A 22,226-nucleotide genomic window follows, 5' to 3' on the forward strand; every position below is an offset into this window, starting at 1 on the left:
TTTTCAGTCGTAAGAAGAATAATCTGATATCTGACTTTCTGATCTGATTTCAGCCTCAAGATGGTTACAGGATGGTCCAGCAGTTCCAGTTCCTGGGCTGGCCAATGTATAGAGACACTCCAGTATCAAAAAGGTCTTTCCTAAAGCTCATTCGTCAAGTAGACAAGTGGCAAGAAGAATACAATGGAGGAGAAGGGCGGACAGTCGTACACTGCTTGTAAGTGTGGCACAAAATCAAATCAATTTATTCATACATCAGCAGTTAGAACATTTTGTGTGGCAATATTGTAACTATATGTGTAACTTTTATTAAATAGGATTAAATAGGCATTAAAATACTGAGCAGACTAGGATGGGCCTTTCTTCACAGAAAGCAGTTCGCCTTTACACCCAATGTTATTGACATATACCTGACTTGCTGTATCTTCCCTTCAATAGTAGGAGTCTCACGCATGTGGACAATATCCTTCCTTCCTAGGCATGAATGAGAGGGTGCAGTTAGTCAATAAAATGTCAATCACGCCCAGGAGGGCAATTACTGTGTATAAAACTGGGCTGCTCTGCTGTCACCCTTCAGTCTGTATTCTGTGGTTGGCTTCTCTCTCTGCTGGATCAGATACACCTTTTTTTCAGGTGTTTAGTTTCTGTTATCCTTGCTTTAGTTCTATTAGGGTAACAGGTGTATTCATTAAGTAGGCAACATATTCTTCAGCAATATATATCCTCTCTGGTATTTTGTATTTTCTTATTTGTTTTACTCACTCTGGGAACACTTTCTATCTCAGCACACCTTCCTTTCTGAAGGTAATTTTCCCTCTTCTCGCCGATCAGACACACTAGGCCCGAGCTGCCGTCTGTGGTCACGTCTATTCCAACTCCTGCAATAACCACTAGGGACTGCAGGGTTGGGATCCCTAGTCTGTACAGAAACAGGCAGGGTCAGTTTCAGTTTTTAAGTGTATTAACTTCTTTCCCTTGTGAGTTGCTATATGAACATTTGCATGAAAAAAGAACACTACCCTGAAATAGTCATTTCATTTGCAAAAAATTATGACAGAATTAATATTCCAATAATAGCAACTTAAGCCCGCTTTACACGCTGCAATGTATTTTCCAATGTGTCGGCGGGGTCACGTCGTAAGTGACGCACATCCGGCATTGTAAATTACATTGCAGTGTGTAACAGCAACATGCGATTGCGATTGAACGGTAAAACGTTCATCGCACGCACGTCGTACATTCTTCATGAATTGTACGTCAGATTGTTCATCGTACCCGGGGTAGCACAAATTGCAGTGTGTGACACCCCAGGAACGATGAACAGATCTTACCTACGTCCTGCGGCTCCCGGCCGGTAATGCGGAAGGAAGGAGGTGGGCGGGATGTTTATGTCCCACTCAGCTCCGCCCCTCCGCTTCTATAGGCCGGCTGCCGCGTGACGTCGATGTGACGCCGAACGTCCCTCCCACTCCAGGAAGTGGACGTTCGCCGCCCACATTAAGGTCGTACGGAAGGTAAGTATGTGTGACGGGGGTTAATCGTTTGTGTGGCACGTTCAACAAATTGAACGTGCCACACATACGATGGGGGCGTTGCAAATCGCATACGATATCGTATGCGAAATTGCAATGTGTAAAGCAGGCTTTTAAAAGTCTCTGATATCAAATATATTTTTGGGAAACTAGATCCACATTTTAAATTGCACAGGTGATGTCTAAGTTTTAATAGCCCTACATGTTCCCTTTACCTTAGAAACAGTTGAGATGGAGCCTTCCCTCCAACGATATATAGAAGCAGCTGTGCTGAATATTGCAGCGGTGTCCTATTGAAGTGAATTGGCCAACACTGCAATACCCTGAACAGCCACCACTAAAGGTATGACATGGTGGTAAATAAAGATAAGGAAACAATGAAAATGCTACAACACCAGGTTGGGCAATGCAGCCCCTCCAAACAACTAAAGGACGAGAGTGCCGAGAGTTGGACCCCTACCAATCTGATATTGATGGCATACCCTAAGGTTGAGTTGTCAATATTGCTATCACCGAAAACCCCTTTAATTTAATGACTGATAAATTGAGCTTGCATGTGACATATGAGTTTAGAAAGATGTCTTTTTTGTATTGGTTCCTCCATGTAGAGAAAGGAATAAAAATGAAGAACAAGGATGTGTATATAGGCAAGTGCATTATGAATGTCCAAGATATAAAAGGAAGAACACGTGATTGTGCTGTACTTGGTCTAAATGCAAATTAGCTTTAGCAATTCAGATAAAAAATCACCAGACTCAGACTCATTTTCTGTGATACATAGAGAGATGTGATACTTGGTTAACTTCAATATAATCCATATGAAACAACTGCAGCTATTTTATTACTATTTTACCATTTGCTAATGCTTTAAAATGCCGGAGTTTAACATTACACATGGTTTATTTGGGATATAATATCTATTTCAATATTTTTAGCAGCCGGCAGTTTTATGCTTATAGCTTTAACCGGTAAAATTTTCCGGCTACTTTACACAAGTAAAATTCACAAGGGAGCGTGCCTCCAGACTATTCTCCTCCACCGTTTGCCTACCAGCAGGAAGCCCCTTCAGCTTCTCCCATTGTTCCATGTAAATCGCATGGATTATAAAAGTGATTTTACATTTGAGAAGGCTCCATCAAGTTTGTATCCCTTAAGGTCAGACGTGACCTTTCAGTTGCATTGAAAGCTTTGAAACAAGAAGTGAATATGCTTGAAATCCCTTTCATGTAAGTGACTAACCTTCTAGTAAGATTGAAGTATGTTCTGGTTTGTTGAGGATGACTGAAGTAACCTTTAAAAAGAGAATTTTTAAAGGAGAAGGAAAGAGAGGTCTGACTGTAGAGACGGGGGCCTGGTATTTGCGTGTTTGTGTGTCCTAGCATTTAGCGTTAATATCTTTGACTGCGGTCACAGGTGAATGTCTACATCACTAGTTGCAATATCTATTAATATGAGATTCTTGACAAATTCGCAGGCATTTCTGCCGTATGATAAATGCTCTATATAAAGGATTCTGTATTTGCTCTTAACCTATACATTCAGCTGCAGATCATTTGTAAGGGGTGTTAATGCTGCTCTTTATACGCAGTGTGCCACTTGTATCTACTGACATTCATTCTTCAAAATTCATGGATCATTATTACCTTTTTCAGTCTTGAATTCTTCCTGCCGCTTTGAACACCAGTTTGCATTCTAATCCAATCACATTATGCATTTAAGGTGAAGTTCAGCCCCACAAGTCACTTTACCTAATATGTTAGGAAATTGTGTTATCAATGATTTCTCAGAAGGGTCTGCGTTGATGGTCTATTGTTAGGAGAGGCTGTCAGTGTGTGCTTCTTGTAGGTCACAGAGGTTAGAGTATCGCCATAACTGGAGTACCACTGTGGCATTGCACCCATTGATATGGATGTCTCATTCTGTAGCTCATCATCAGAGGTAGCTCGAAAGAAAAATTGCACAAATAGGATCTTATCAACTATATAAACAATACCAGATAGCTGGCAGAGGCTCACCTCATGTGGTTGTGAGACTCAAAACCTCTAAAGTCGCCTGTAGGCCGCTGCAGAAACTCACGTGGAAATCAAACAAACGTGTAGGAGAAAGAGTTAATATTCCGCGCTGCCACAAAATCCAAACGGTGTAGACTATAACATGATTCAACGCGTTTTAAAGCCCTCAAGGCTTCTTCTTCAGGACAAATATGAGTATATGATTTGTGGATTTGTGGATTTGAGGAAGACAGCTTGAGGGCTTTGAAACAGGTTGACTAATAAATCATGTTATATTCTACACAGTTTGGATTGTGTGGCAGCACAGAATATTAACCCTTTCTCCTACACGTTTATTCTGTAGTTCAGTCACAGTTGAGCCTGGTCTCTTGAAACGGGCATGAGACGGATGTAACCTCATGGAAAGTGCCGTGTCTTCTGATCGTTTGGGGCTGTGACCTCCACAGATAACACATTAATGGCAAGTAGTAAGGAATCGGTACTCAATACAGTCTATGAACGAGATTGTCATTATGACCAACAAAGTGACAGCTCCACCACACAAGAAATGGTGTGTGTGCTGCTCCCTGGGCTGCGAGAAAAGTCAACTTCTCTGTTGTAGTTTTCATCTTACTTATTATCACTGTCTGTGCTGCGTAGTTGGAAGGTGGGCCAAAAGGATTTCCATCACACTGTGTATAAATTATATATAATTTATAGTAAAGAATGAATTATTTTTTGCAAACCTAAGCTTCTGCGAAATCTTGATTTGGAGAGAGATTTAAGAGCTACATCGTGCCACTGCTTGCAGAAAACTGTAGATTACACTACTGCATTGAACATACGAAAAAATCCTGTACCTCTAAGCCGAATATAATATCCTGGTTAAATTTGTTATTTTTTACCTGTTATGACTTTATATTAGTGAATGCTCCCTATGGCATTGGTGGGTAACTGCAGTATTTGTAGAAAGTCTTTAGCTTTCACATCATTATCAATTAAAAATTTCTCCTAAAAGGAAATCTTTTTCCTAGAAATACTTATAATAACTACTGTGCATTATAAAATATGCAGCGTCGTTTGGTTTAATTGACACTAATTATCTAAATTGCCGCAATAAACATTGCACAGCTTATGACAATTACATTTTACTGACAGTTTCCCGTGAAACTAATTATACACAGTCCCTAACCCAAAGATGGTTTGCAAGTTATAGTCCACAACTGGCATGTTACTCAAGCAGATTCTACAAGTATGCAGATGTAGACTTTCTTAAAATAACAAATATGCCACGATGCAGCCAGACTTCCCGATGCAGAGAAGTGTAACTCGAGTTGACACCCAACTATATAAGTAAAATAGCTTTGATTGTGTTAAGTGTTAACTTTCTGCATCCTCATCTCTTTCTTTTGTATTAGTTGAAGAGATACTACAGCTTAGCCTTGGTGCAAATCAATTGGCAGGAACAGATCCTGAATACACATAGTAATCGTTGGCAGCGGGACTGGAGCAATGTCAGCCTCCTCTTACCTGGCGGCATCCGCAACTCTTCTTTTGATTAGATGGCCTGCGTCATGGTGCAGCAGTGACGTCATGCTAGGCCGGCTAATCAAAAGAGGAACTAGCGGTGCTAACAGGTAAGAGTTTGCTCTCTGAGTTAAGTCCATTGGTCATATTACTGACATTGATGCTGTACCAAGTCCTGCGAATAGAGATGAGTGAACTCCATATTCAGTGTTTGGTTTTCAGTCATACACCGACGTTTTAAAAAGTTCGGAGTTTGGGCGCTTTACGTATGAACTCCACTCTTGCGAGCATCGCTGTGCTCAGGTACACTTGGTGATCTCCCCAGTACGAGCTGCTTGCAGTGGTTGATTGTCTCCAACTGAGGGTAACAACAGTGTGATCAGAAGTAGTATGCACCGCAAAAAAAGGAAAACTCCCACCCACCTGCCCCCAGAAGTGATCTGCTTATGGGTGGGTGCATGTGGGCAGACACCCGAGCTGCCAATATGACATTGTGGTTCAGGCCAAGTCTGAACCCATGGACGTACGGTTCAGCTGCACGCGCTGAACAAAACTTCCACGCATTCGCTCATCTGTACCGGTGAATTGATTTGTACCAACTCTAAAACACCTGTATATATCTTTAAACCAGTAAAGTAACACTGTACTCGACTTTCTTGAAAGTCCCATATTCAATCAGTGGAGAGGAGAATAACCATACACACCTCTGTTCCATTCAAGACAGAGCTGCAGTCATTTATCTTGGGAATAATCCTTGAACATTTGGTTGACATGCCTGGAATAGGGAGGCAGAACTTAAAGGGCTTGTCCACTACTAGTACAACCTCTTCTGATTCCATGTTTCCCCCAGGTAAAATAATAAAGCCTATACTCACTTCTTGTGCTGGCGCCATTCCAGCGTTGTCTGGGATCACGGTGCCAGGGCTCATATGGGGCAAGTGGAGAGAAGCCGACGCTGATTTGATGCATGGCTTGCGGTGTATCACAGCCTCACGTGAGTCCCAGCACCACGATCCCAGATACTGCTGGAGTTGAGTATAAGTTTTATTATTTTACCGGAGGGAAACATATGGAATCAGAAGGGTTTGTCCTAGTAGTGGTCACCCCCTTTAAGCGCTTATGCAGATTTTAAGTAACACTTGGCTAGCAATTAAATGTCTGCAGCTACAGAAACCCTTCATGTCTTCAGGTTGAATCACCTTTAACTCTTCTTCTTACAGGAATGGAGGTGGTCGCAGTGGTACATTTTGTGCAATTAGCATCGTTTGTGAAATGCTTCAGCACCAGAGGGCAGTTGATGTTTTCCATGCTGTGAAAACGCTTAGGAACAATAAGCCTAACATGGTGGACCTTTTGGTAAGTTTGTCTAATTATGTCACTGAATACAAATGTTTCATTATCTCAGCAGCAGTAGACATTCCGGCATGTGGCAGAAATGCCTAACAACACGATGAGCATTTTCTCACCACAGGGATGGCATACCCAAATGTAAAGATAGATCCAAAGGCATTGTATAATTAACTTCAAGGTAACCCAGCATTGCATCACAACAGAAGCTTAGCATTTTGTCCTCTACATTGTAAAGAACATGTGGACCCTATGTACAAATTCATAAATTATTTATTTTGTACCAGCCCTTGCGTTTTTATTACACATTATAAAATACATTCGTGAAATGGAAGCTATACTAATCATTTCTAGAGAAGTTCTTAAATAGGATAGGAGATCTCTAGGGCAGGTTATTTCCAATACATTATTTTGACCTCAACATTATTAGGCAAGTGAATACTTTTACCATACCATCATTTTTATGCAGAATTTCTAGTTCCAAGCTTTATAACCCTGGAGTCTTAATGTATGAAGCAGATCAGGTGATGTGCAATTGTGTAATAAGGAGGGTTCGGCCTTAGGATACAACACCCTTTATTAAGGTGTGCAGAATTATTAGGCAGTTCATTTTCATCAGGAAAAACAGGCCATGAAAGACTTATAACAATTTTTGACTTTTCACAGTAAGTTATAAGTCTTAGAGAAGGATGCGGCACTCTTCAGATTGCTAAGATATTGGGACATGAAGACAGACCTTCATTACGTCACGCTCCCACTACATCCCATGTTCTCAGAAAGAACTGCTGATATTATCAAGGGGCTGGGAGCTACAAGCAGGGAGCAAACCACACCCCCAATGTATGATATACCTTCCCAGAAGGAAGGGGGAGCACCAAGCAGCAGCTCCAGTGCCACACTGAATTACAGGTACTGTGAGGGTATGGAACAGCACTATGGATCGCTATCATTTCTGAGGGCATGGGGAATAGAATCATTTTTTATCTCCCTGGAGAGGGCACCCCTTTATGGAGACTCATACAGCGGATAATGCTCTTTGAGAAAAGCATGCAGAAAGAAAGCTGCATCTTTAGTGCCACCTATAAGATGTTGTTACACTTCAGTTCATATAACCGAACTTTTACTTAACGGGTCTGTGCTTTTTTTAACCATCACTATATGATGTAAAATCAAAACTATTTTGTTAAAAAGAGAAAATTTAAGATCTTTCCAACATGATTAGAGAATTATATGGGTTCTCAAAGAAAACTAATGGGGCCGTGACTCGCTCTGAGCTTTACTTATTCCACACAAACACTTTGTGATTATTTTGATGATTATTTGGTCGTAATCCTTCTGTCCAGCCCGTCTATGTCCACGCAATGCCACATCCATCCTAATCATACAATGCGATAAGCATTACGGTTATCATTAGTTCAGCTACATTTAGTCAGGTCTGTTTCTCAAGTGTTAAAATGACCTTCTGAGGCCGGTGCTGATGGTGCTCTTACATGTAGGGGATTTCAGAAAGCTTTTTTTATACATCAGATTCAAAACATCATTGATTTCTCAAAGCAGCAGTGCGGAATTTGTCTCCAAGATACATATTTGTAGCAGGTGCACAGAGCTGGATGGAGCTGAAAGGAAAAATGCCGGCAATGTGAATGCAATTCTCCCTATTATCCGTCACTATGCTAGAATCATAATGCACCACATTCTTGTTCATAATATAAGTGATAATTAACAAGTGATAACGAGAACACAGTCATAACAGAAGTGTCACCAAGTATAATGCGCTCCAGGGAAGGAGGGGGCACTAATGCTATTTCCACGACGCGAGAGGCTGCTTGTACGATTCCACAATAAATTGTGTTCTGATTCTGAACCATGAACCCGGCATCTGTTTATCTCAGCGCAGGAACACTTCACATTCCTAGACTTTGTATCGCTGCTTTATCCATAAACTTCCCAGCTCAATATTTTTCTCATTAGTTTGAAACTTTCATTTGCAGATAGTTGTTAATATTCTTTGTACAGAGCACAAGAGAGAACACTGGGAAATGAAGTGCCAGATATTTACATGAAACATTTTTATTATTTGCTGCTAGATGTCACATATTTAAGGTGGCATTACGATTTCAGCAAATAAAGATTATTCCTAGTACAATAAGTTATACAATATGTCAGTATGCTTTCTGCATCAATTACTAACAGTAATATAAGGGGAACCGGTCATCAGGGTTATGTATAGTAAACTAAAGGTATGAGCGTAATGGCGCTGTTATACTGATTACATACTTACATTCATTGCAGAAATGCGAAGCTTACTATTTTATTTAAATCATCTTTAGCCGTTTTGGACTCCATGCCTCGGGGCGGCACTGTGGGTAGGGTCTTCAGCTCTGCCATATCCTCTCCGCAGCCTCTGGTGTCTTCATCCTCTTCTTTATTTGAATTACGCGCTGATGCTGTCATAGCCACGCGCGATGCATGCACAGAATGACCTCCCGGCGGTCTTCAGGAAAATGGCGCTGGTGCATGCACATGTGTAGATATAAATCTCCGCTCAATGACAAGCTGAGATCTCAATCTGCGCATGCGCTGCCACGGTCTCCATTTTACTGAAGAACAATGGGAGGTCATTCTGTGCATGTGCCGCCGGCAGCTAGGGCAGCACTAGCACATAATTCAAATAATTAACAATAATTTACAAAAAACATTGCTGCCGATTTCTGCAATGAATGTATGTATTTAGTCAGTATAACAGCCCCATTATGGCCAAACCTTTAGTTTACTATGCATAACCCCGATGACAGGTTCTCTATAATATAATTCACCTTGGAAAGAATGATGTCTGATGTTAACCACTTAAAGATCTGAGATTTTTTTTTATTTTTGCTCCTCTTGTTTAAATAGCCATAACTGTTTTATGGGTTTTGTTTGTACAAAATTAAGTGTGTGGTAAAGCTGGTAACATGATTTTCCAGTTTAAGCCATAGTCACTCTTGAGTCTTACGAGTCTCGCATTGCATCACCTGGCACGGCCTACCGCTCTCTGGATAGGAGCGGGTCAGCTGCATAGAAATACATGCAGCTGACTCGCTCCTGTCAGGAGAGTGTGTGGCCATGCCGGGTGATGCGATGCGAGACTCGCGCGAGTCACTCGTAAGGCTATGTGCGCACGTTGTGTTTTTCCATGCGTTTCCGCAGCGTTTTGAGCTGAAGCATTTTAATGCAAAATTGCATGCGTTTTGATTTCCAGGCAAAGTCTATAGGAAATAGGGATTTCTTGTGCGCACGATGCTTTTTAAAACGCAGTATTTTTGTTGGAAAAAATTTGTCAAAATCCCTGCGTTTGAAGAAGCAACATGTCAATTGTCTTTACCATTTTGTCAGCATTTTACTAACATTGAAGTCAATGAGAATTATCAAAATATGGCATTATAGTGAGGTCAAGAGGTTTCCTTTTGCCCTCACATCCAGCCCGACTCAAAAAAAGGGTCAAACAATAATTTTACTTTATTTAGAACATAATTATTAAATCTCAATTATCATTTTCAGGAAATTATCATTATAGTGTATGATTTAAATGTTTATTTTTTTTTTTTTTTCATTTTTTTCCTAGTGTTTGAATGTTCAAACTTTATTTAGTAGTGTCTTTGTATTGAAAACACATCCCATTTTAAGCACTGGAAAGGCATGTAAAACACAGTCAAAACGCTGCAAAAACGCAAGAAAAATGCATGCATATTTCCTGCGTTTATGTGGTGAAAACCAAATTTGACAATGACAAAATCTGCCAGAGGATGCATTCCTTTCTGCAAGGTACTGGACGCAACGTGCGCACATGGCCTAAGTGTTACTTTGCCCTTAGCATGATTATGGCAATACCAAACTTGTACAGTTTTTTTTTATTATTTTAGTAGTGGAAAAAAATGTTTAAATTGGCAAAAAAAAATGTCTTTGTCACTTTCTGAGACCAATAACTTTTTTATGTTTTAGTCTATAGAGCTGTTCGAAGTTTTGTTTTTTGTGCCTTGACATTTTTATTGATATCATTTTAGGGTATATTACACATTTTGATCACGTTTTATAGTATTTTTTGGGCAGAAGTGTGGCGAATTTCAATTCTGATGTTCAATTATTTTTTTATTTTCATCTTTTAACATTTAGTTTAAACAATTTTATGTTTTGATAGATCTAACTTTTTTGTACAAGACAATGTCAAATGTATTTATTTATTTAAAAAAAAAATCAAGTGTCTTTATTTTTGATAAAGTACTTTGTTAAAGCCGTTATACATCCATTAACTCTTAGTGCTCACTACCACTCATAGAAGTGAACAGAGTATCGGTCAAACATGTAAATCCTAAGACATTCATTTTTAGAATCAGTATGAGTCTAAGTGATCGGTACCCACAATCATAACTATATCATCTATCCCATGGGTAGCTCTGCAGCAGATAAAACTGGGATTGCAGCAAGCAGCCCAGTAGGTGACACATCACTGGAATCAGGGTCTCTGTCCCTGCAATTTACTAAGATAGAGTAGCAAAAGCCAAATTACAGATTCCCTTTAATGTTACTGAGATCTGTTAACCTGGTATTCTGTCTGCAGGTTTTTGCTACCTCATCTGAGAGCAGCATGATGTAAGCAAGGAGATTCTGAATCCAATGATGTATCACTTAGATTACTGCAGCCGTTCTGACACAATGAAGATTTTTAGTGTTAGGCTATGTTCACACAGGACTTTTTGGTAAGTTTTTGCTGCGGTTTTAGGCTGCAGATTTGCCTTGGTTTTATGCAAATCCATGCTAATAAAACGCTGATTTTTACAGTCCCAGCAAAGTCTATGAGATTTCTGAAATCTTATGCACACACACAAAAACACATCAGGTTTTTCTCCTGACTGTTTTCTCAAATACCTGCGTTTTTGGTCAGGTTTTTAAAGAATGAGCATGTCAATTCTTTGCTGCAGATTTGCTGCCTTTTTTTCATTGATACAACCCATTTTGTAGAAAAAAAAGCAGCAAAAACGCCACTAAAAATGCACCAAAAACGCAGATGACTCAAAGGAGATTTCCTGCCACAAGATCAGTTTTTGATCAGGAAAAAAACTTACCAAAAATCCCTGTGTGAACATAGCCTTAGTGATGTAGCCGAGTCCAGGGAGCTGTCCCCGCCCACACCAGGCTTTCAATAGAGATTGTGCATTGAGAGTGTGGTGTCAATCACAGCAGGGAGTATGACGGACTGTCATGCGGGTACCAGCTAGACCTAGCAATAATAATCACCAAGTGATTAGTTTAAGTAAGCAACAACATGGAGCCTGATAACAGAAGCACAGTTGATTTTTGTTTTGTTTGTTTTTTTTAACCCCTACAGCATGTTGTCTTCAGATTACATAGCAAAAACCTACTGACAGATTCCCTTTAAAAAAAATTTCTTCCCATATAAAGCTAGCTTGCCATTCACATGCACTTTTCAAAGTTTTTCTAGATATCAGCATACATCTCAAATTTAGTAATAAAGCCTGCATTAATATTCTGATTTTGATTTCTAAGTTCTTCAGGCAATGAAAGCTTCAGCTAGAGCAAACGTCAGCCGAATATGGACTGATTGCATTTTATATCATGTTTGCCCAGGGAGATGAATATCAGGAAATAAAACATATTTCATTAAGAAGAAATAAAAAGAAAGAGAGTAGTATATAAAGAAATAATTTTTAAGGAAATCTCTATCACTTTATATGTAACCTGTCATTGACTTGAGACATCCTATGTAAATGGACATGTATACAGGGCAGGATGAGGGTTGAAGAAATAAAATAAATCATTTAACGTTTACAAAAAGTAACATGTGCCAAAAACGGCCAAGAACATGAACAGTTCTACAGGACCCATCGGTAATGAGAAAGATGTAAACAAATGAAGTATAAGACTTTTCTAAAATACATGTCATTAGCAAATTAGATTATTTCTCTCAGTATTACAGGGACTTAGGTATTACTTTCAGTTTACCAGTGTGATCACAAAATCTGGTGAGATTCTGTTTTCCAGAAGACACCAACTGTGATGTGGGAATTGATTCCCTGTAGTATTTGAGCTGGAAAGTGGAGCCTTGCGATCAGATTTATCAGCCTAAAGGCGGCGTTACACGCTACGATTTATCTGACGATATGTCGTCAGGGGTCACGGTTTCCGTGACGCACATCCGTCATCGTTAGCGACGTCATTGCATGTGACACCTACGTGCGACTCCGAACGATCGCAAATAGGTTGAAATCGTTGATCGTTGACACGTCGTTCATTTTCAAAATATTGTTCGTCGTTTGGAACGCAGCAGACATATTGGTACGTTTGACACCCTGCAAACGACGAACAACATGCACACGACCGCCTTGGTCAAACAATATATCGCTGAACGATTTGGCGTCGCTTGTGAGATCGTTACGTGGGACCGCTAATAAACGACCTATGTGCGATCTCTGCAAATCGTAACTACGATCTGGGCGTGTCACATCGCTAATGAAATCGTCAGATAAATCGTAGCGTGTAAAGCGGCCTTTAGCCTATAAGAGAAGGAATCAAGTGCCTTTGAAGGGTTAATCTGAGTGTCACTATATACTGTACACATGAAGACAGCCACAGACACTGCACACTAAGGAAAAACCGTGACAGGACCAAGTCCTGTGTAAGGCTATGTGCGCACTTTGCTTTTTTACCTGCTTTTTCGCTGTTTTTTCGGTTGCAGCGTTTTAATGCCAAAATGCATGCGTTCTGTTTTTCAAGCAAAGTCTATGGGAATTTGGGATTTCTTGTGCACACTATGCTGTTCAAAATGCTGCATGTTTGTGGCAGAAATTTGGACAAAAACTCTGCTTTTTGGCTATGTGCGCACTTTGCGTCGAGGTACTTGCAGTTCAAAATGCAAATGGAAAAAACAATTGACATAGTTTTTGCCCAAATTTCTGCAACAAAAACGCAGCATTTTGAACAGCATAGTGCGCACAAGAAATCCCAAATTCCCATAGACTATGCTTGAAAAGCAGAACGCATGCATTTTGGCATTAAAACGCTGCAGTTGAAAAAGCAGCGAAAAAGCAGGTAAAAAGCAAAGCGCGGACATAGCGTTAAGCCTTCTTCATCTTCTCCTGCTACTCCACAGCACACAGGACCCCATCTTACAGCTCTTCTTATCTGACTACATTTAGTAGTATAAACACCTCCCTTGATTTTTCAACCTGTATACTTCAAGCCTCACCCAACACAGTGGTATGTGCCTACTATGAAGCAGGAAGGCTCATGAAACTGTTCAGCCACCTGCAGCTGTTCTCTCTAAAAGTATCAGAGCAATTCTGAAATTTGAAATATATTTTTTCTCATTTTCATAATTAGAAGCATGTATTGGAGAAACATTTTATGTTTTGGTCTCCTTTTGCACCATTACTTTTTTTAGGAGATGAAAGGGTGCCACTTAAAGACATTTTAAACATGACATATGCTAGAAGGGATTTTTCAGCACCACTCACTTCTGCATCAGGAGGTAAGTGGCACTGATGAAGTAGTTCGTATCTGCAGATATCTGCCAGGACAGGTGCATGCTGTGTAAGTATTGTGCACATATTCTATTAATCAGGCTTAAATTCACGCACAATGCTTGCCAATCATACATGTGTCCTGGCAGGCATCTGCCAACGCAATGTCATCAGTGCAGCTGACCTCCAGATGCGAAAGTGACTCTTTTTATAGAATGTTACATGGAAAAAGGTAAACTGCTTCTGACTTATATATAAAGGGTTCCTCCTGCAGAAAATATTTCCTTTCTACTGGGTATTATTTTCCAATATTTGACTGGTGGGGTTTAACCTCTAGAACCTGACCCGGGGACTGCAGTCTCTGCCTTTATATGACTCAGAAGTGCAAGAGTGTAGCAGTTGACTTGGTGACAACAGTTAGGACCCCGCCAATCTGACATTTATCAATTATTCATTAAAGGGGTATTCCCATCTCCAATATCCCAATATGCAGTAGCTGTAATAATAAGAATATTATCAAATACCTCCAATTATAAATGTAGTCTAGTTTTCCTGAAAAGCTATGTCACCTTATGTGCAGACATGGCAGTAGCTTAGATAGCCACAGCTACAACCATGCATATAGGGACAGTTATTTGGTAGTGGTCATAACCATGGATACTTAAGCTACAGCCATGCACATGAGATAAGTGACATACTTAAAGGGAACCTGTCACCACTTTTTTTGGCTATAAGCTGCAGCCACCACCACCGGGCTCTTATATACAGCATTCTAACATGCTGTATATAAGAGCCCAGGCCAGGGGTATAACATAAAAAACACTTTATAATACTTACCTAACGGTCGCACGGTGGGCCTTATGGGCATCTCCGTTGTCCGGTTCCGGCACCTCCTCTTTTGGCCCTCTTTGTGCTCCTGCTTCTCTAGCCGCGGTGCATGACGGGTCCGACATCATACACACTCGCCGGCATTCAGGTCCTGACCAGGCGCACTTTGATCTGCCCTGAGCAGGGTAGATCAAAGTACTGTAGTGCGCCTGCGCAGGGCCGGTGAGTGTGTATGATGTAGCCGCATCATGCTCCCAGGCTTCAGAAAGAGGACGAAAATAGCCGAAAGAGGAGGCGCCGACACCGGACAACAGAGATGCCCATAAGGCCTACCATGCGACCGTTAGGTAAGTATTATAAAGTGTTTTTTATGTTATACCCCCAGCCTGGGCTCTTATATACAGCATGTTAGAATGCTGTATATAAGAGCCCGGTGGTGGTGGCTGCAGCTTATAGGCGAAAAAAGTGGTGACAGGTTCCCTTTAATCAGGAGAACTATACTACATTTCTAATTGGAGTTATTTGTTAATATTCTTATTATTACACCTATTGCACATTGGTATATGATATTGGAGATGGGAATTGCCCTTTAATTCAGTGTACAGGTGATGAAGGTTATCAGCTGGAATGCCACTTTACATCTCCCTTAGAGCACTACAGTGTGATAAGTTGGAGGCTATTTTTTGTCTCTTTTGAATATTTTACAGTCAATCAGTGTAGGGATTTCAGGCTTCATACCATTATACAAGTTTAGAAGGGCTTTATTATAATTTAAAGCAATTTGGATGAAACTTTCTTTTTCAAAATACACTTGAAACAACATAAAATAATTTATTCTTGTTAAGAAAAATCGACCTAACTCAAGAGCAATGGAAATTATTTCTAGCCTGGCATGATTTCAACCCGTCTGCTACCTACTGTGTGTTCATTGTTCTAATCAGAATATTTGTATTCTGTCTCCTCTTCCAGGATCAATACAAGTTCTGCTACGAGGTGGCTCTGGAATATTTAAATTCTGGCTGATTGCATTGATGACACAACAAAAACATAAAAACTGTTCATCTCCATCTCTCCCATGAACAATGCAAATTGTTCCTTGATATTTGTGTACATATAACGAGGACTTCAGTGTTCTGCTCATTTTGCTTTCTTATAATTGGCTCTTTGAGGAGCTGGAGAACAGTGATCTGGAAGCTGTCTGCACTGCCTTTTCCCCACTGTCTTGCTGCTTTCCTGACATGGACGCATCTTGAAGTTTTTGGATCATTTATCCACAGCTACCAAGTCGCCTGATAGAAGCAGCGGATTTTGGCAAACGAATGAGCACAATTACATTCTTATGAAGGATTCATATATATATTTTTTTTCTGTTTGACTGACTTTTCTGTTAATGTCTTAACTACAATAGTGTTCATTTTTTTTTATTATTTTTGTTCTGTGGAACATGGAGATCGGCACTATGACAACATACAGTTTTTGTTACATTTGTACCGCAATGTGTTAAAAGGAAACTATGTATTTATCTGTTTTTAAACAGCATTTTAACAGGTCACCCTTTGTTGAACTATTATTACTTTATTTGTATCATTTGAAAAGAACTAAATAATTAATTTGCAAAAAAAGTAAAGAATAAATAAAAAAAAAATATATCCACATTTTTCTCATGTTTACTTAATACAAGTATTCAGGCATTTCCATTGTACAATCAGCATAAGGCATCGCTCACATTAGCGTATAACTTGGATGAGCGCAATGCAAGAAAAAAGGGACTGCACTCGGACCAATGTTATTCAATGAGGCAGAGCAGATCTGCAATTTTTCTTCTCAGCTGTATTCGGCCTGAGGAACAAATCACAGCATACTGCACATGGTGGCGTCAATCAGACGAGACTCACCAGAGTGTTCAGTAGACAGGAAAAAACTACTGGGCAAAAATATTTTTTTTTCCTGAAACAAACATATGGTATCTGGGCACTACATTATGGACATGCGCTAAAGAAGGGGTCCCCAACCTATGGCTCATGGGCTCATGAAGTGTGGTTCGCGGTTGTCTTCCAACTAAGTGCATAAACACTAGCAAACAGCTATAAAGAGGAGGTCTCAATTTGGTGACTTTTGTGAGTAGAGAACACAGAAGAGTGGATCAGAATGGAGGTAAGGTAGGAACCCCTGGATCTTGGTATGCTGCCTTGGTGTGATTTCTGTGGAAAAGCTTTTGCTGTCATTATACGGGTAATAGGGGCTCTACTATCAGTGGGGCAGGAGCTGGATGTGGCTCATGAATCTCTCTCAGAGCTGAATCTGGCTCACAACCATCTTTCACAGTTGGATGTTGCTCTCAAGGACAAAGGTTGGGGACCTCTACTCTAAAGGCACTATTTGCCACCAATGTGTAAAGGCATTATGATTTTTCACAGTACTGGTTGTAATAGTAGCACTGCCTTCTGTATATTGACATCCACATGTAAGGCCACGTCAAGGATTGAAAACAATCCATAAATTCAATGATAGTCTATAAAAAAATCACACTTTATTCTACTTGTCTGTGAATATAAACTGGAAGCTTAAAGTTATTTTATTGACGCTTGAGGATATTGTGCGGATTATTACTCCAATTTCTTGTTAGTCTGAAATGGACATTTGAATACTGTAGCCAGTCAATGGCCCCATCAGTGACCAAGAGGTCACCACTGAGGCCAATGGTTGAGGACAGCACTCACATAGTGATCCTGTATGTGAGCATGCGCAGAAACTGGGTCTGTACTTCCTCCTCAACCCAGATGGACATGTGACCACTGCAGACATTCACTCCTGTGTCATATGCTCACTCAGATCAGGGAGGAATTACTAAGAGCAAAAGGGGACAAACAGAATTGGATGAGGACCACGAACAATAAGGTATATGAAACTTTATTATTTGACAACCTTTTGAATGTTTTGTTTTGGTTTTTTTTAAACTTCAGAGGTGGATTATAATCCCTAGGGAGAGCAAAAGGGGTAATTGCACCATAGTCTTTCAACATTCCTCTGGCCCTGATTGAGAGGTGCACTTGCTTGTAATTTATTGAGATTATTAATTGACACAAGACCATATTGTACAACAAATGGAGGGAAATGGATCAGATCCGCACTGCCAGGGATCCAGTAATGAGTAGGAGACGAGGACTGTAGACATGCAGATTATTAACGCATTTCAAAGTACCCCGACGTCTTCATCATTGAATGTGGTTTTGTCCTGATGAAGAACTCCGTGTGCTTTGAAACGTGTTAACTAATAAACCGCATGTCTGCAGTCCTTGTCTCTTAATCATTGCTGGATCACTAGCAGCATGGATTTTACCCACTTGTATCCATTTTTTATGCATTCTTCCTATCGTGGATCTGCAGTAGCCTTCTCCTAAGCTTTTACATCGGTTGTTATTCACACAACTGTACCAAGTGAGCACAAAGGCTATTTATCGCCCTTGTTATTGGATAAGACACTATTGCGCTCTTGGTCTTTCCTGTTTCACTTAGCACATCACCATATTGTAAGGATTCCACCAGCAAGACCTTCTCCAATCAGTTTGCCTACTGGAACCCAGCATTTTTATCTCTTCTGAAGGAGACCCTATAGAGTTTTGCCAAAAGACATCTACAGACCTTGGTTTTGTGATTTCTACTAACATTCAGTTTCATGGTAAAGGTTCCTGGATTCATATACCTAACAAGAAGAAGAAAAAAAGAGACCAGCATACAGAAGCACTCCACTGAGTAACAAAATACAAGTAATCTTTATTGGATGCAAAAAGTTATTTAAAACAATTAAAACCAATGTTTAGGACAAGAGCCCATAATAAATCTAAACACCACAACAACCAAATTATAGAATCTATAAGGATGTAGCAAAATGTGCATACAAATACATGTACAATAGAAAGTCCCCTAAAACAAAAAGATCCAGATGTACAAAAAAAAACAACCCATATACAAATACTGGAATAGCCAAAGCATACAGCTGTAAAGGCAATGGTAACCCTGGTCAGGAATAGCAGGCCTGTGGAAAAAGATGTAAAATAACAATAATCCCCAAGTAAACTGAGTATAGCAGATCTGTAAAGAGAAAGCAGTAACAACCATCGCTGGGTAACCAGCTAGTTAGAGCTAAATATAATGTTAGCCTAAGGTCTGGTTCACACGTCAGTGAAAACTGGCTGTATTTAGCACTGACGTGTTAAAAACGCATATGTCCCTCCGTGTGCCATGATTCACGGCACATGTGTGTTGCCATATGCTATCCGTGATCCATCATACGTGATCAGTGGATAGCACATGGAATTAAACTCACCTGTCCTTGCTCCTACTGTCCGAGGTGCTGAACTCTCCGGCTCTGCTGTGTTACCTGTTGCCGCTGTCCCCCGCTGCAGCTAGTTCCGGGTCTGCTGGTCCATGCATAAATGAATGTGCATGAGAATAAGCAGCCGGGGAAGGAGGCAGCAGCAGCTGAACATAGCGTCACTGGAGAAGGTGAGTATAAAAAGCTTTTTATTTTCAATCTACGTGTTTTTCTGGTACGTGTTTCACGGATCACACCATAGTGTGGTCCGTGGGACATCAGTGATGCCAGAGAAAAAGTGACATGTGTCCGTGCAGAGCACACGGACACGCGTGTACGCTGCACAGAGACACGATTAGTGAAAATCACTGATGTGTGCGCAGACCCATTGATTATAATGGGTCCGTGATTCTGGTACGTATAAAAACTAGCACATACGTACCAGAATCACTGACGTGAGAAACAGGCCTAATGGAGGCTAAGGGGATCCTGGTAGATCAACAATAATCCCCAGGTAAGCAAAGTATAACAGCTCAATAGAGAAAGGCAGTAACACCCAAGGCTGTCACAAAGGTAGCCAGCTTGTTGAAATAAATACAATACCAGCCTGGTGGAGGCCAGAGGGATCCTGGTAACCTGGGAGGTGTGATGGGAATGAACCTAGACCTTACGTGTGTCGCTGCTAATGTGCAGCTTCCTCAGGGGTCAGATAAGGGCATGTGCTGTGCAACTCCACATTTTTATATCCATTGGATTCATATAACTAATGATACTGTAGCCGCAGCTTTCTACACTGCGTGCAGACTTATTAGGCAAATGAGTATTTTGATCACATGATACTTTTTATACATGTCCTACTCCAAGCTGTATAGGCTTGAGAGCCAACTATCAATTAAGTAAATCAGGTGATGTGCATCTCTGTAATGAGGAGGGGTGTGGTGTAAAGACATCAACACCCTATATAAGGGGTGTATACTTATTAGGCAACTTCCTTTCCTTTGGCAAAATTGGTCAGAATTGAGATTTTACGGGCTCTGAAAAGTCCAAAATTGTGAGATGTCTTGCAGAGGGATGCAGCAGTCTTGAAATTCCCAAACTTTTGAAGCGTAATCACCGAACAATCAAGCGTTTCATGGCAAATAGCCAACAGGGTCGCAAGAAGCGTGTTGAGCAAAAAAGGCACAAAATAACTGCCCATGAATTGAGGAAAATCAAGCGTGAAGCTGCCAAGATGCCATTTGCCACCAATTTGGCCATATTTCAGAGCTGCACCATTACTGGAGTATCAAAAAGCACAAGGTGTGCCATACTCAGGAACATGGCCAAGGTAAGGAAGGCTGACCACCTTTGAACAAGAAACATAAGATAAAACGTCAAGACTGGGCCAAGAAATATCTTAACAATGATTTTTCAAAGGTTTTATGGACTGATGAAATGAGAGTGACTTTTGATGGGCCAGATGTATGGATGGCTGGATCAGTAAAGGGCAGAGAGCTCCACTAAGACTCAGACACCAGCAAGGTGGAGGTGGGGTACTGGTATGTGCTGGTATCATCAAAGATGAACTTGTGGGATCTTTTCAGGTTGAGGATGGAGTGAAGCTCAACTCCCAGACCTACTGCCAGTTTCTGGAAGACAACTTCTTTAAGCAGTGGTACAGGAAGCAGTCGGTATCGTTCAAAAAAACATGATTTTCATGCAGGACAATGCTCCATCACATGCATTCAACTACTCCACAGCGTGGCTGGCCAGTAAAGGTCTAAAAGATGAAAAAATAATGACATGGCCCCCTTGTTCACCTGATCTGAACCCCATAGAGAACCTGTGGGCCCTCATAAAATGTGAGATCTACAGGGAGGGAAAACAGTACACCTCTCGGAACAGTGTCTGGAGGCTGTGGTAGCTGGTGCATGCAATGTTGATTGTAAACAGATCAAGCAACTGACAGAATCTATGGATGGTAGGCTGTTGAGTGTCATCATAAAGAAATAGTGATGAAACCGGTCTTTGAGCGCTATTGATGGATCAGATTCTAAATGTTCTTTTGAAGATTAGGCTTTATTGTTAAAAAGTTAAAGCTCTTGTTATCACTTCACAACGCGTTTCAGCAAGATCCCCTTGCTTTCCTCAGGTCAATAGCGCTCAAAGACCGGTTTCATCACTATTATCTACATTGCCTACTCCTGAAGGGGAATCCGGCAAAGAGCTGCTGAGGATCACAGAATCTATCAGTTCACTTTGAATAATCCAGCGGGAGGACGGAGAGCCGACCTGAAAGCTCCAGGATCAAAGGAGTCGGTGAACCAGGAGCCATCAGCGGTAAACCTCCAGCTCCATCCAGCCAAAAGGATCGGATAATACCAGTTACCACAGCCCCTCTAAACCAGAGGAATTACACGCTCATCACCGAGGTTGTGCGAGGGCGCACAACCAAAGCAGGTGAGCAGCTTCTAACTACACTAATCTAACACAAATACATCGGGTGCTCTTAGATTGCGCTATTGATTTATTTTTACAGTGATCATAAAGAAAGGTGGCTATATTGGTCACTCATTTTTTGGGGTTTTGTTTTTGCATGTCAGAAATGTTTATTTCTAAATTTTGGGCAGTTATATTGGTTTACCTGGTGAAAATAAACAAGTGACATGGGAATATATTTGGTTTTTATTAAGTTGCCTAATAATTCTGCACAGTAATAGTTACCTGCACAAACAGATATCCTCCTAAGATAGCCAAATCTAAAAAAAAAAAAAAACAGTCCAACGTTCAAACATATTAAGCTTTGATATTTGAGTCTTTTGGGTTGATTGAGAACATAGTTGTTGATCAATAATATAAAAAATCTGCTAAAATACAACTTACCTAATAAGTCTGCACGCGGTGTATGGAAGCAATTGCTTTTGAAAGGTTCCACATATGAATTTGGCTATTTTTCTATAGTATTGCGGATTCATGGAAAATGATGCATTACCCATAACAAGCTTGTTTTGCTGTTATTTGCAAATAGTACCCAGAAAATGTAGACAATTGCGTACAACACAACAGTGCCTCACAATATCTCTGGTAATATCTATGATACAAGCCAGAAATGCTGAACTTTTAGAAGTAAAAAGTTTTCATTCTAATGAATTTTAACAACATGGATGAGCTGCTTTAAATAAAATGCAGT

General features: G+C 40.5%; 1 protein-coding gene across 7 annotated transcripts in view; it reads left to right on the forward strand.

Annotated features, from left to right (window-relative positions):
* Positions 1–16,395, forward strand: part of PTPRM (protein tyrosine phosphatase receptor type M) — a 993,494-nt gene extending 977,099 nt beyond the window's left edge. For all 7 annotated transcript variants that reach the window (XM_075314524.1, XM_075314525.1, XM_075314526.1 and 4 more), the window contains 3 exons: positions 54–217; positions 6,271–6,406; positions 15,712–16,395. In XM_075314524.1, the coding sequence (XP_075170639.1) occupies positions 54–217; positions 6,271–6,406; positions 15,712–15,765 (354 nt within the window). In that variant the 3' untranslated portion in view covers positions 15,766–16,395. The remainder of the gene's footprint in view (positions 1–53; positions 218–6,270; positions 6,407–15,711) is intronic.
* Positions 16,396–22,226: the final 5,831 nt, after the last annotated feature.

Source organism: Anomaloglossus baeobatrachus, chromosome 6 (genome assembly GCF_048569485.1).
Source record: "Anomaloglossus baeobatrachus isolate aAnoBae1 chromosome 6, aAnoBae1.hap1, whole genome shotgun sequence".
Lineage (NCBI taxonomy): Eukaryota > Metazoa > Chordata > Amphibia > Anura > Aromobatidae > Anomaloglossus > Anomaloglossus baeobatrachus.